Source organism: Notechis scutatus, chromosome 9 (genome assembly GCF_049901735.1).
Source record: "Notechis scutatus isolate UNSWTSFEM ecotype Mainland chromosome 9, rNotScu1.2, whole genome shotgun sequence".
Taxonomy (NCBI): Eukaryota; Metazoa; Chordata; class Lepidosauria; order Squamata; family Elapidae; genus Notechis; species Notechis scutatus.
Window position 1 is genome coordinate 19,170,355 of NC_142017.1, and position 15,340 is coordinate 19,185,694.

Sequence of the window (15,340 nt, forward strand, 5' to 3'; positions counted from 1 at the left end):
TGTGGCTCCGGTGGCTGTGGAGGAAACTAGGGAAGGGCACAGTCTGGCTGGGCATTCAGAGGAAGACCCAGGGCCACCTCCTCTTCATCCTAGGGCGCGCAGGGAGGAACGGAGAAGGGAGCAACGTGGGTTACAGGGGAGAAAAGGGCCCTGATTCCCTTCATTAGCTGCAGCTGGGAAAACAGGATTTAAAAAGGGCATTTGCACACAGCACCTTGCTGGAAGCAAATCGTGAATTATAAATTGTTAAGTCTTATCTGGGTTCTGGCATCCTCCCAACTGCGTGTGTTTCATTGTCTTTTGACGTCTTCAATCCCTTATCCTGCCCTGTCTCGTTAATTGCTGCAGCTTGTGGTTTGTGTCGGTTTTTATTTATAATTTAGATGTACTTTGGGTTCGGACGGAATTTCTTCCCTTTAGAAACTGTTCTTGGGAGAGATTTTTCTCCAGCTGATGATAACTGGATGTTGGGGGCCAAGTTGGAGGAATTAAAGGACTTTACCTACTTTTGTGACTTTGTTGTTTTTGTGCCACGCCCCTTTGGGTCATCACACCATGTGAGATAAAATAGATCAGAGGACGGTTGAAAAGGAGGAGGATTAACCATGGCTCACTGAATTAAATTGATTTTCCAAACTAGTGTGGAGACTTAATGTGATGTGAATTCCGACTGTGTGGTAAATTTATGGCGTGGGATCCAAAACTGGGTTGATTATATATATATAATCAATAATCAAAAATCAATAATATAAAATTGACCTGGAAAACCAAGGCATATACGAAGTCCCCTGTGCATCATGCCCAGCCACATGCATTGGACAGACCAATAGAAGAATAAGCACCCGCCTGGATGAACACAAAAATGCAGTCAAAAAGCTGGAACACACTTCCTCACTACTCCAACACATGGAAGCCACAGGTCATAGAATCAACTTCAATGGCACCAAAACCCTAGCCACTATAGAAAACCCTAGCCACAGAATCATCAGAGAAGCCATAGAGATTGAAAAAAGACCAGAAAGCATGAATAGAAGAGATGATTCCACCAGGCTGTCAATCATTTGGAAGCCTGCACTCACAAACAAAAAAATCTCCACAACATAAGCCAGGCAAACACCTGTGCACAAACAGATCCCCCTGATACCTCCAGCTCAAACACATCCCAACCAGGCACCCAGATGAAACCCAGCTTCCTAACTAATGATAGCCGTCCATTTACCCGAAGCCAAGCTGCACTAAAGGCCTCCATTAAAGTAACACAATGCTGCCAGCCAATCAAGATACAAAAAGAGCCTAAAAACAGACAGAAGATATTAGAGACACCAATCAAGCAGAACACAGCAAACTCCGAGACCAATAAACACAGACCAAGACTCCCAACCAATCAGGATGAAGAAAAAACCATTCTGGCACAGCAATAGGCTGCCCCAAATTTAAATCTGAAACCACTGTAAAAGTCTGACTCACAGACGAACAAGCACAACTATAATGATGTGGGAAAATACCCGAACAAAGCTGAATACCATACATATAAATACCCGCGAAAACTTAAGAAAACACACACACACACACACACACATGTATGTATGTATGTATGTATGTATGTATGTATGCATGTACGTATGTATGCACACACACACACACACACACATATATCACAGTCAAAGCAACCATGAATAAAAACTATGTCCAGCTAGACAAAGAGTGATGAGGGAGGGAAAGGTCACAATAAGACCTTGTTCAAAAAAAACCCCATTCTTTTTTCTTTTACAGAGGTACTAACCTTCCATATATTTTGGAATAAAAAAGATCAAGTGGATTTTTCTCCTTTTTAAAAATCCCAATGTGGGTAGTCCTTGACTTACGACCACAACTGAGCCCAACATTTCTGTGGCTAAAGGAAACATTTGTTAAGTGAATTTTGCCCTACTTGTTAAGTGAATCACCACAGTTGTTAAATGTCACACAGTCGTTAAGTAAACCTGGCTTCCCCATTGACTTTGCTTGTCAGAAGGTCACAAAAGAAGAACCCATGATCCGGACACTGTAACCGTCATAACTATGAGTCAGTTGCCAAAGTGTCTGAATTTTGATCTCGTAACCATGAGGATGCCGCAATGGTCGCTAAGTGTGAAAAATGGCCATAAGTCACCTTTTTTTCAGTGATGATGTAAGTTTGACCGGTCATTAAAGGAACTATTGTAAGTTAAGGACTATCTGTACACTGATTGATTGAGTGATTGAGTGATTGATGACTGAGCTGAGGAGTGGTTGGAGAGAATGAAAGAAATGGTCAAGCCAAGGCATGTAATATTTCAAGGCAATGTTTTCCTATTTCAGTTGTGTTTTAATCATAAGCAACTACATTTGTTTAGAAAAGCAATTTCCCCACAGTTAACCTGGCTCATAATCTCCAAGCTGGTCACCAGTAGAAATAAACAGTATTAAAATTGCATCACTTATTCATGTATTCACATGAATTATCAAATTACCATATGTAGAAAGAGAGAGAGAGAGAGACAGAGGGGCTATATAGTCATATTCTATATATAATCAGAGTTATCTTTCAGGTGGCATCTTTTAGATGCAGTGGACATCTATTCCCATACTCCCCAGCCGGTACTGATTACCAAAGCATGCTTGAAAGCAACATGTTGGAGAAAGGGTGGAGCAAAGGAATAATCCAGAGAATTGAATGTGAAGTGATTGAATGGTAAGGACTACTTTGATCCCAACATCAAATGATGTTTCTTAGCACTTGTGTCAAAAACAAAAGAGGACATTACAGACCCCACCACAATGCAGAAGGATGCTTTGAGGGATGTCTGTGGAGATGCTCAGTCAACCAGGTTGTGGTTGTCCCAAAGGTGCTTTTTCAAGAGGCAACTGGACTTTGTTTCTTCTTTGAAGAGGTTTTGCTTCTCATCCAAGAAGCTTCTTCAGTTCTGACTGGATGGTGGGGAATGGAAGGATTTATACTCCTTGCAGACAGCTGGTCATTTGCATTCTTTGAGTGAGTTGTTGAGGCCACTTGGAGGTTTTTCTGTGTCCTCAGGGTCACCTGCATAGTGCCAATGGGTGTGGAGCCTGCTTGGAACTGTGACCCTCCAAATCCTCTCCCCTCCCATCTTTGTCATGGCCCGCCAGTGGCCAGTGGGACTGGCAGCAGATTCAGACAGTGAGGAGGTTGGGGAGGAGCATGGGCCAGTCCTGGAGTCCTGGAGTCTGGGAGAGGCTCTGACGAGGGCTCTGCGTCAGAGGCAGAGATGGGGCCAGGACCGTCTGACAGATCAGCTGCCTTTGGAGTCGGACGTCAGCGAGGCAGAAGAACAGCTGGAGCCTGTTCCCAGTGTGCGCATGCACAGAGCTGCCAGAAGAAGGGAACAACTAAGGAACAAGGACTCCGCTCGGGAATAAAGGCACAGGTGGACGGTGAATGGCCCCACCCAGGGAATAAAGAGACCGAAAGGGGAGGAGTGTTTGCAGGAGACAATTAGTTCAATTCATTAGGGGGAACATCTGTTCCTGACTTCTTGCCAAGTAATTGCTGCCCCAGGGTGGTGTTTGGAAGATATTGGCCTGGCAGCTCTCCAAGACCGATAAAGGTCTGTATTTGTGAAATCTCTTGAAAGACCGTTGGCCAGGACTTTGCTGGAGAGGAATTCATTTTAACCTAAATAAAAGGGGTTTTATCGGGACGAGGAGTCGGCTTTGTGCTTTTGGGAAGCCCGGGTCAGAACAATCTCCCCCCCTGAAGTTCATAGCAGACTGGCACTAAGCCAGAAGAAGATGGCAGTTCTGAAAAAGCACCTTTGGGATAACCACGACCTGGAGGACTGAGAATCTCCTTAGTAGATATTCTGTGTTCTAAATTTGCCCTTGCCAGCAAACTAGAAGCTCAGTCCTTCGACCAGGCTCCAACCCAAAGAGCCACCATCTATGTGATGAATATACAGGACATGCAATGAGCTTGCTGATTGGACATCACCAGTAGGCTGATTGACACTGACTAGTTAGATCCTTGAATTATCTTTTTTTTTTTTTTTTTTTGTAGACCAGAATAGTTCCAGCCTTTGGGTAGCTGTAGGTTTTGCTCTAATTTGAGTGAAAACGGAAAACCAAATGAATGCACTGGTTGGTTTGGGGCTCTTAATGGCTCAGTTAGAGCGTATTCCCAACTATTATTTTCCTTTTGTCAATAAAGTTAATGGTGTATTGATTTCCAAGGAGGTTGTATGACATCCTTATGAGAGTCCACTAACTACTTCATTTTCTTCTTCTGGTTGTGCAGAAATTAAGACTTATTACTCTAGTTATATTTTGCTGGGTGGAACATGATATTAATCCCCAAAGCCATATTGTTTTTATTTTTATCTGCTTCTATTATTCTCTGCCAGGTATTTTTTTCCCCTGTCTTCAGCGGAGTCCTCTTTTTTAATTAAAGCTTTAGAGTTCTTGCCTTTTTAAAAAAAATAAAGTTTTATTTGGGTTTTCACACATACAAAATACAAATAAAACATCTTTTTTGAAAATAGCATGGTCCCGGTTTGCACTTCTTTATACAGACACAAAACTCAATTTCATGCTCCTTTTTGTGTTCTATTCCATATCTTATACTATTCTACATTTTCTATATAGTTTTTCCCCTCTTTTAATTTTCTCAATTTTATTTTGATTATCCCATCTCAATTCAAATCATTATATTTATACTTTTGTCTGTTCTGTTTCAATTTCATATTATCTTTTCTCACTAAACAAATTTCCTCCTGTAGTTACTAATTGGAGAATGACACCTGTATATCTTTTAATTACATCCATTCAACTCTTATTTAAACTTCAATATATACCTTAAGGTTATGACCTTCAATATAATACATAATACATAACTTCCAATCGAATTCTGCTTGGTACATTCTTATAATACACACTATATTCTTTTAAAAAAGGATTATAAATATATGTAATTATAAACCCTCATTCCATTCCAATTCAGTTCTATCATTAATAATCATTAAAATCTTAACATCTTTAACATTTCTTTACAATTAAATATCATACTTCATTAAAGACACGTATAATTTCCATAATTAATTTTTCCCTTAGTTCTCTTCACACGTTTTGTAAATAATTAAATATTCATTTTGTTACATTTATTTATTGACAAGCATTCCACTGAATTACAATAGCTATTTTATCAAACATTTTAATCATACATTGTTTCATATTTTCTAAAATTATTTCTATTTCTAATATAACAATACTAACTTATGTACCTTTGCAGAATCCCTTTTTCCATTAAATTTTCACCCATTATCTCTAAATAGGTCCTGTTTCTCTATATTTTGTTTCTGTCTCATCTTCTCCCTCCCCTTTTTACCCCCTTGTCTCTCTACTTCTAATTCTCTCTTTTGCATTTCCCTCTTCTGTTGCTTTCTGATTTTATGCTTATTTTTCACTCTATTCTTTTTTTGGGTTGTTTTTCCCAATCTTAAACTTTCCATTCTCTTTCCCCTCTTTCCTTTTTCCCCCCCACCTAAGATTACTTGTTCATTAAAGATGGCTTCTTCTTTGTCACAATCTTCTTGTTCTGCAGGCATTTCTTGTTGTTTCTCATAGTTCCAAATCTCCATTTCTAAAAACTGAAACATGAAGCCAAAAGAACCCTTCTTGTGCATCTTCTTTGTACTTTTTAAGTTCCATTTTCAGTTCTTCTAAAAGTGGAGCCATTTTAAAGTTTTAAACAACCACCCGATTGATTTTAGTCATTCAAATACAATAACCAATAATCCAGAGATCATCAAGTAATCCAAATAGTCCCAAGCTGTTTCTTCTTATTTCTTTTTCCACTTTCTCTTCCTGGGGCTTTTGTTGCGATGTTTCAGTTAAAATATATCTTTTGGAAGTCTTGTTGAGATTTTGCTGTAAGTTCTTTTTAATTCCAGGCAGTCTCCCCCCTTCCAGATCCCGCCCTTTTATTCTTTTTCTCTCCTTTCCTGTTTTCAAAAGCTTTTGATTATCCAGAAATCTTTATTATCCCTTTGACTTTTTATTTTCAGCATTAAATGCCTATTAATGTCAAAGTGGATTTTTTTCCCCAATTTCTTGCTTAAGTCTCTTAGCTGTCAGTATAGGAAAAGGAGAAAAAAAACACCAAATCTTTTCCCTTTTCTCTCTCCTTCGCAGCTTAAAAATCTTCTTAGGGAACAATGTTATTGGTTTTTTTTAATAGTTTCAATTCCAGGGTACCTTATTTGTTGCTTTTGCTGTTTGACCCGGTCAACCAAAACTTTCTCTTCTTATCTTCCTCCTGCACATTCTTTTCCGGTCGAGTTCTTCTTAGTGGTGGCCATTTCTGACCACCGCTACAACCGCCTTTGGGAAAGGGAGTAATGGCCAGCTGGGGAGGAGAGATGTGGCTCTCCTCAACCGTGCAGGCAGTCTCCCCCCTCTTCACCACCTCTACGGGGTGGCTTAGCCCCGAAACCATGTGGCTTGGGGCGCTCCAGCGGCGAGCACAGATCGAAGCCTCGCAGAGACGAGGTTTAGGTCTGTCGCCGAAGAAGCTCAAACCAGAAGTCCCCAGAGTTCTTGGCTTTTTAAAGTCTTTGTTTTTTTTCCCAAGGAAAAAAACACGTTTTTTTCCCCCTCTCCGTTGATTTGTTTACCCTTCTCTTGGGATGGCTCTGTGTGCCGTTCAAAGTTACAATGGCTCTGAAAAAAGTGAATTATAACCGTTTTTCCACACTTATCACCATTGTAGCATCCCCATGGTGACCTGATTTACACCTGGATGTATGACATCTTAATGTGATTCATTTAATTCATATTGCGGCATATTCAGTGATCCCATTTTGCGACCTTCTAAGAAGCAAAGTCAGTGGGCAAACCAGATTCCTTTAACCATTGTGTGACTAACTTAACCACTGAAGTGATTCACTTAATAACTATGACAAAAAAAAATCATAAAATGGGGCAAAAGTCACTTAAGAAAGGTATCACTGAGCAACATAATTTTGGGGCTCAGTTGTGGCCATAAGTTGAGGATTATACCCAGGGATGGGATTCTACCTGGCTGGACCGATTCTATAGAACCGGTTGTTATGATTCTGTGCAGTTCGGAGAACTGGCAAATTGCACCACTGGCTGGCCCTGCCCCTCCCTCCCCACTCACTCCTTACCTGGCATGTGTGCCATCCAACTTGCCTGCGTTTGATAAGTTGCTATTGCTTTGATAAGTTGCTATGCACCTTTTTCCCCCAACCATCAGCTGTTCTGCTGTGTTGGAGGTTTAGATTAGCTAGAGAGTAGGAAACCGTTGGATTTCTTGCTTTCTAGCTAATCTAAAAGCAGAGCTGAAGCTTCCTTAGGACTGAAGCTTCTATTTTTCAGTGCAGACTCAGGTAGCAGATTGCAGAAAGGTAGATCTCTGAGTGAATCTGTGATTCTGCGAGCGACTCAATCTGCCTGCCTGCTTTGCCTGATTTTGGGTAAAAGTTGCTCTTTTTTTAAAATAAATATTCAATATTTACATAAATATTTACATACAAGCCACACCCAGTCAGTCATGTGACCACCAAGCCACACCCAGTCAGTCACATGACCACCAAGCCATACCCACAAATTAGGCCACGCCTACAGAACTGGTTGTTAAGAAATTTGAATCCCACCCCTGATTATACCTGTACCATGTATTCTTACTTAAACCATCAATTTGGCTTGTGAGCTGGGTTACTATTATGGGATAGGTGCCAAGTTCAACTGGAGCTGATGAGTTAATTTGGAGTCAATGCCCCCTTAGCTGATTTCCCTTCTGTAATCCACTCTTTTAAATGCAGGATGGTATTGAGAAATCTCAATGCTTATTGTGAGCTCAAACTCTTCCCTTAATATTCTTCACAGTATCATTTGTACTAGAAATCTTAAGGGCACCAATTCACCTGTTTTGAACTGTACATCCAGGAATGAGCAGTATAAGGGGGAAAACCGACTTCATTTTTCAAACACACAACATCATCATAAAGCTGTTTTCCTTCAAATTTCCTTCTTGGTCCATTGTCAAAATAAGTACCGTAAATGCATCTTTGGATCCATTTGAACCAACCACCAATAATTAACTCCTTTACTTTCTCCTCTTCTTAAAGCAGACTGGTTGATTCTAAGAATGTTCCTCTTTTCTCCTGGGTGGGCAATCTATATTTTTATTCATTTTACAATTCTTAAAGCCTGCCTCACTTTCCAAGGACGTAAATCAATTTTTTTTTTTAAAAAATGATAATAATAAATAGCTAATCAAAACACAAAAAATGATCCCAGAAATCAAAGGTCAATAAACAAAGACCAGATAGATGCCCACAATTGGAATGAAAATACCGTTACCCTTGTTTATAAAATTCCCATTCATAAAGGGAACCATCATTAAACTCCAAGATAGTGTTATAATAACTTACAATGACCAGCCTTTAGATAGGCCTTCATTAGTTTGTCAACAGTTTTCTAGTTTACCCATTAAATCATTAGTTGAGTTGCAAGTGTTTTAATGAAAAAGAAATATTATTTTTCACAGATCAAATATGCAGGCTCACACCTGCTTAAATCTATATTTTTAAAAGAGGAGGTTTTCTTATCAGTTCCCTTGGAGAATTAACTGGTTATTGTCTTTTCCCATCATTCCTGCGATGACAGCAAACCCAATATTTCAAAGCTATTCTTTTCAAATTTAACTGATAACTGTCATAAAGGATAAGGGGGGAGGCTGTGATTGAATGTTGGAGTTATTTGTGTGTACTCTATGCAATCAAGACTTAATCAAGTTATATCTATATATCTCTATCTCTATCTATCTATCTATCTATCTATCTATCTATCTATCTATCTATCTATGGTATTCAGCTTTGTTCAGGTATTTTCCCATGTCATTGTAGTTGTGCTTTTAAAAGCACAACTACAATGACGTGGGAAAATATCCGAACAAAGCTGAATACCATACATGTAAGTACCCGCGAAAACTTAAGAATACACACACACACACACACACACACACACACACACATTATTCTGACAATGTAATGACTGCTTTGTTCATGGAATCTAGGATACATATTCTATCCTGTGTGTTTTTCCGACTCTTTTTTTTTAAACCAGATTCTTTAGGAAAATCAAGGTTTCTATTCATTCTGGAGTACAATGTGTTCCTAAGTTCTTCTATTATTAGTTTTACTTGTGAGTCCCTGCTAATGGAAAAAGCATACTCCTTAAATATGCAAAGAAAACCAACGTGGCAGAAATAATTTTAGAAAGTATTAGGCTATGACGTTCAGGACCGAAGGAGCATTGACCCTGTCCTCAGGCAAAAAACCCAAAACATAATTCTAAAACTCCTATGAATTTTTTTTAAACCCTAAAATGAAAAATAATATCAGCACTCAGAATTATTTAACGTTTTAAGCATGGGAACCCACAGATCACTTGGCTTTTAATTGAGTCATCAATTAGTTAATATTTATTTGCTGCATTGTACCACACCAACCACAGGGGGATTCACAGTTTACAAAAACTGTACATTCCATGAAAAAAAAACAACAACACTCAAACAAACTCACTTCTGACCAGGCATTTATAGCAGCAACATGGAATGGTGCGTTGGGCTAGAGGTGGAGCTCTTGCCTCACAATCAGGCGGTTGTCAGTTCGATCCTAGGTTAGAGGCAGATATTTTTTTCTGGGCGCAATGAGAATCTAACTGTTGTATAAAATTCCTCATTGGCGACAGGAAAGGCATCTGGCCAGTAAACACTCCGCTCCATTCAGTTGCCCAGAGTCCACCCCACAAGGGATTATGGGGTCATTAAAAGGAGATGATGATTTGTAGCAGCAACAAAGAAGACCCTTGTTATCGCGAAGACCTATTTTGATATCTCCTAGTGTTTCACAACCTTAGGAACTTTAAGATGTGTACATTTCAGCTCCCAGAATTCCTCTGCTAGCAAGCTAGGCTGGCTGGGGAATTCTGGGAGTGGAAGTCCACCCATCTTAAAGTCCCTGAGGTTCAGAAACACTGGTCTAGAGGTTCAGAGCTCATTCTGAGCTAGCCTGCTTGATTTTTTTCCCCCTTCTCTTGTTTACTAAATAAAGGAGAAGGGGTGGGAATTTTCACGTAGCTTCAAAGCTTTTCTTACTCTGAAAGTCTCAGAGTTTCGATTCCCACCCTGGTCAAAGTCAAGCCTTGCAGTCTCCTGACCATAACAGGGCCATGAAGTCATGGTGACAGGGTTGATAAAAACTGTATGGTAGTTGGGAGCTTCCACGTGGAAACTAGCACTGAGTACTGTGGGAAAACTGACTGCCCACGGAGTATCTCTGCTGTCATTATTAAGGAGCTCCTGGCAGCTTATAAGAGTGTCATTTTGCTTGGTATGTATGCTTTTTATGTTACTGTAAGCTTTTAACTCTGTTTGCTTGAGTTAACAATAAAGACAAATAGCTGTCTTAGTCTCTTCTTAAAAACCTCCAGTGATGGAGCATTCTGTGAGCAACCCATTCTACTGGTTGATTATTCTCACTGTCAGAAAGTTTCTCCTTATTTCCAGGTTGAATCTCTCCTTGTTTAGTTTCCATCCATTATTCCTTGTCTGGCCTTCAGTTGCTTTGGAGAATAGCTTGACCCCTTCTTCCTCTCTCTGGCAGCCCCTCAAATATTGGAAGACCGCTATCATGGTCCTTCTCTTCACTAGACTAACCCTGCCCAGTTCCTGCAACCGTTCTTCATATGTTTTAGTCTCCAGTCCCCTAATCATCTTGATTGCTCTTCTCTGCACTCTTTCCAGAGTCTCAACATCCCTTTTATATCGTGGTGACCAAAATTGGATGCACAATTCCAAGTCTGGCCTTACCAAGGCTTTATAAAGCACCTGTCAGGATTCCGGCAGTTGCCCCAATTAAATCATGAGTTTCGAGCCAAACTTCCAAAACCAAAACAGGATTTATTGGGAGTCAACATGTCAGCACTGCCGACTCGGAGACACATAATTCACTGTCACCCTTGACCCTGGTTTCCCCCCACCCCTTTGGGTGTATCGTAATTGATATTCTTCAATGGGATACATCCATAGCCAAGAGTCATCAATCATGTTCTCCAATTAGATTTTTGTGGGGCAGAAACTTCAATCACCTACTTATAATCTCTGAGAAACTATGCATGGAATGCACTTTCAATTCCAAGCTCTTTCGAACCCTTTTCTGTTGGCAACTATAAAACAGCCATGAAAAATGTTTTATGAGTTGACAGCAGTAGTAACCCTTCTTGAGACCTTGATTCTCTTTTTTAATGCAGCCTAGGATTGCATTGGCTTTTTTGGCAGCTGCAGCACAGCATAACAGGCCAAAGCATAAATCCCCTTTGTTTATCAATCTGCTTATTGTCTCTGGATGTAAAGGAACCAACTGTTCGGACCCAAGCCTCGTTCAAAGCAAACAAACACCAAACAGAGATAAAAGCAAAGCCTTTTTAATGCCGCTCTGTAAATTCCTTTCATTCACAGTAAAAACTCTATTAAAAACTAATTGTCCCAGATAAGAACAAGCCTTGCTAAGATTGTGCAAGGCGGCCAAGAACACTAGATTAAATTGCAAGGAAATATTCCAAACAAAAAGTCTTCAAACAAACTAAGATATTCCGAACGTCCATAAGGCTTGAAGCGCAAGAACTCCTTTGCTTCCTGCAAAGAACTGCAGTTTCTCAGCTGGCTTTTATCCGTTAAGGGAGGGGCCATTACCTTGCAGCCTTACTCCCGAGTTGCCCGTGCTGCTGCAGCTGCTCTTTCCTTCGAGCAGCCCTGCACGCACACGCACTGGGCACAGGCTCCTCGGGGACCTCTTCATCACTGCTGCCAACCCCCACAAGCTCCAAAGACAGCACTCCACTCCCTGATGGTCCTGGTCCCATCCTTACATCACATGCAGGCTCCTCATCTGAATCCTTGCTCTCCAAGGCCTCAGCCGTTCACACCTGCTGCCAGTGAACCACAACACCAACTGCTGGGCAGCTGATCACTGCCCTGACCCAACAGCGTCTAGTAATCAACAACCTTGATCTTCATGCATGAAAAGCGCAGTGCTAATAATCTTTTGAAAAGAAAGGGGCACCCACAGACCAGTGGAACAGCTTGCCACCAGAAGTTGTGGTTGCTCCATCCCTGGAAGCTTTTAAGAAGAGACTGGACAGTCACTTGTCCGGAATGGTATAGGGTCGCCTGCTTGAGCAGGGGGCTGGACTAGATGACCTCCAAGGTCCCTTCCAGCTTCTATTCTGATTCTGTCTAGAAAAGGGCACTCCAGAATAGCAGCATATTGTTCCTCAAACCCAGTATCCCCATTTGGAGGAAGAAAAAAAAAGACACTTACCGCACATGCTGTATTTTCACTGTCTGAAAGCCGTTGGTGCAGGTCAAACCAAAGGGTCTGTTGAGGGGAAAAAAAATCTCTCTCTATAAAAATGAAATACCACTCAGGCCTCATCACAAAATCTCCAGAACCATAAAGCCTACAAACGTGAAATTGGGCCTGTATGTTCCTCTTGGCTTCCAGGTGCTCACTAAGAAAGGAATTTTCGAAATGACCATCAGAGCATTTAGAGTATTTCCTATATTATTATTATTATTTTTAACACGCTCTGATGCTAAGGAGTTCTACTCCCCCTCTCCACCTGAAAAGAAATCTGTCCCAAATGCAAAACACAAACAGAGGAGAGGAGTTTCAGTTTCAGTTTTAGTTTCACAGCACCAAGCAACTTTAGTATAGCACAGTTGAGCTAAGCCACGCCCATGTTCCTTTCTGTCTCCTTCTTGCTCACACAGCAAGTACTGCTTCAGTCTCCAAACAGCCCTCAACTCTCTCACACACTGACAAGACGCTAGCCAGATGAATACCGATGGATGCTGGTAAGCAGAGGCAGATTTCCCCCCCTTATTTTCCTCCCCAAAAACTAAGCCCGACCACAGAGTTTTGTAGCAAAGCACGGGTATCAAGCTAGTCTCTCTCTCTCTCTCTCTCTCTCTGTGTGTGTGTGTGTGTGTGTGTTTAATATTTTCATGGAACTAAAACCTGGCAGGAGAGGGCAGAAAGAAAGCAGCTGGCTGGTAACTTCTGCCATGAAAACCCGAGGTGTAAATTAGGGATGAAGAGCTTTGGATCTAATCTACGTGATTGGCAGTAGACCAGGAAGGAATGTCTCTCTAATCTGCCAAATACTAAAACCGTGCAGCCTCCTTGGCTGAACTTCTGATGGAAAAGAAAGCTTCAGAGTTCCTTTTCCCTTGGGAAAATGCAACCATCTGCAACAAGGAGCTAGGCACTACGAAACTCTGGTAACTTTGTACAATTTTAGGTGGAGATATTTGCCTGGGGAAAAAAAAATCTAGGCACACACCTGCTGTGATGGAAATCAGGAGGGAAAAAGGACCAGTATGGAAGTTCATAGCCCTAATGCATTGCTAGAAAGAGAGAGACCAATGCAGATAATAAATCTCTGCCTCAACAGGAGATAATATTTGTAGATCAGGGGTGAAATGAAGGGTCCCTGGTGCATGCTGAGCTTGGTGGTTTTCACATAGACATTTTGTTACCAAACTAGGTAACATCATCAGTGTTGTTATTATTGCACTGATGATGTTACCTGAATGGGTAATGAAATGTCTGCAAGAAAACAACCAAGCTCAGGACCCCACAAAACTCTGACTTAAACACCTACTCAGGCAGGTGCTCTTGGATCTTGGAAGGATAGTTGCATATATATTTGATTCCAAACAGTTGTGAAAAAGTAAGCGTTGCCTGTGTCTCATTAAAGTAGCTATGCCATTTCCAGGATTATGTGGTTGCACACCCCAAAGTAACTTTTCAGACTCAAATCTGACACTTTACATTCCATGTTTCATAAAATAATTAACTTTGAGAACTGTGTGCAACAACATTTCATTTTAATGTACGTCTTATTAGTGTACGTTCAAAGTGACAATAAAGTTATTCTAAGTCTACACCTGACAGAACATACAGTATGTTGTATTTCTGCTTATGGTGTGTTTGGTGGTCTCTGAGCTTCTTGCAGACATTTCATCACCCAACTAGGCAATATCATCAGTACTAGAAGGGAGAGGGGTTTGGTCTCTGTTCATATAGAAGGAATCAAGGAACCACTAAGAATACTCCCACTGACACTGATAGCGCAAGCAGTTAAACAAAGAGCAAACCCTATTCCCTTCTGGCACTGATGATGTTCCCTAGTTGGGTAATGAAATGTCTGCAAGAAAACCACCAAGCTCAGAGTGCACCAAGGACCAAGTTCAATCCTGGATAACAAATACAGTATTCTCTTCTAGTTTCTGCTTGGTTAGTCCCTCTGATATATATGTAAAAACACATACCCATGCATATATTTTATGTGAGATTTTTCCACCTGGAAACTTCTATGTTTGGGCTACCATGCCTCAAATGACCTCTTCCCCTTCCTGATATGAACCTCAGAAAGGTGACTTTGTAAATGGACAAATTAATTAGAAAAATCCTAAAAAGATTCTTCGTTCTTTTCAAGACTTTCAAGGTGGATACGTCTTAGTTATCTGTGATGATATGTGTCAGAAATATGAATCTTTTGATCCTTTACAGAAAGTTTATCACCATTGTGTATGGTTGATTGATTATGTCCCATGGGCAGAGGGGTTGGACTAGAACAGGGGTCCCCAACCACCGGTCCGCGGACTGGTACCGGTCCGTGGAACAAGTCCTACCGGGCCGCTGGTTTGCTGGGCGCTGCCATCTTTTTTGATGAAAAAGTGCTTCTGGTGAGCTTTTCCGGGTAGAAAGCCGGAAGCGCTGGCGCCGCCATCTTTTTGATGAAAAAGTGCTTCCGGTGAGCTTTCTACCCAGAAAAGCTCACCGGAAGCACTTTTCATCAAAAAGATGGCGGCGCCAGCTGATGCCGGTACGGGCCGTGGCATAGAAAAGGTTGGGGATCACTGGACTAGAAGACATCTAAGTTCCCTACCAACCCTATTATTCTATGATCTAAATGGTTATTGACTTTTAGCAACTACGTAGATCAATTTTCTCCATGATAATTTGTCCCTAACCTGATCTTTTTAGGTCTTCCAAAGTGCTCTCATTGCGACGGTCCATCCACCTTGATGCTGACTGCCCTATTCTTCTCTCTCCTTCCACCAACGTTATAGACTCTTGTGTTGACAAACTGATGGTATATGTGCTTTCATGTCACTATCAGTTCTTAGCCACGACATGGATAGATTTTTCTTAGAATAATGGAGTTGGAGGGGATCTTGGAGCAGCGGTGGGAT

At 41.0% G+C, this 15,340-nt stretch overlaps 1 protein-coding gene across 2 annotated transcripts in view; it reads right to left on the reverse strand.

The window, feature by feature from the left end:
* Positions 1-15,340, reverse strand: part of NECAB2 (N-terminal EF-hand calcium binding protein 2) — a 186,756-nt gene that overhangs the window by 10,520 nt on the left and 160,896 nt on the right. For both annotated transcript variants that reach the window (XM_087971738.1, XM_087971737.1), the window contains one exon: positions 12,399-12,455. In XM_087971738.1, coding sequence (XP_087827864.1) covers positions 12,399-12,455 — 57 coding nt within the window. The remainder of the gene's footprint in view (positions 1-12,398; positions 12,456-15,340) is intronic.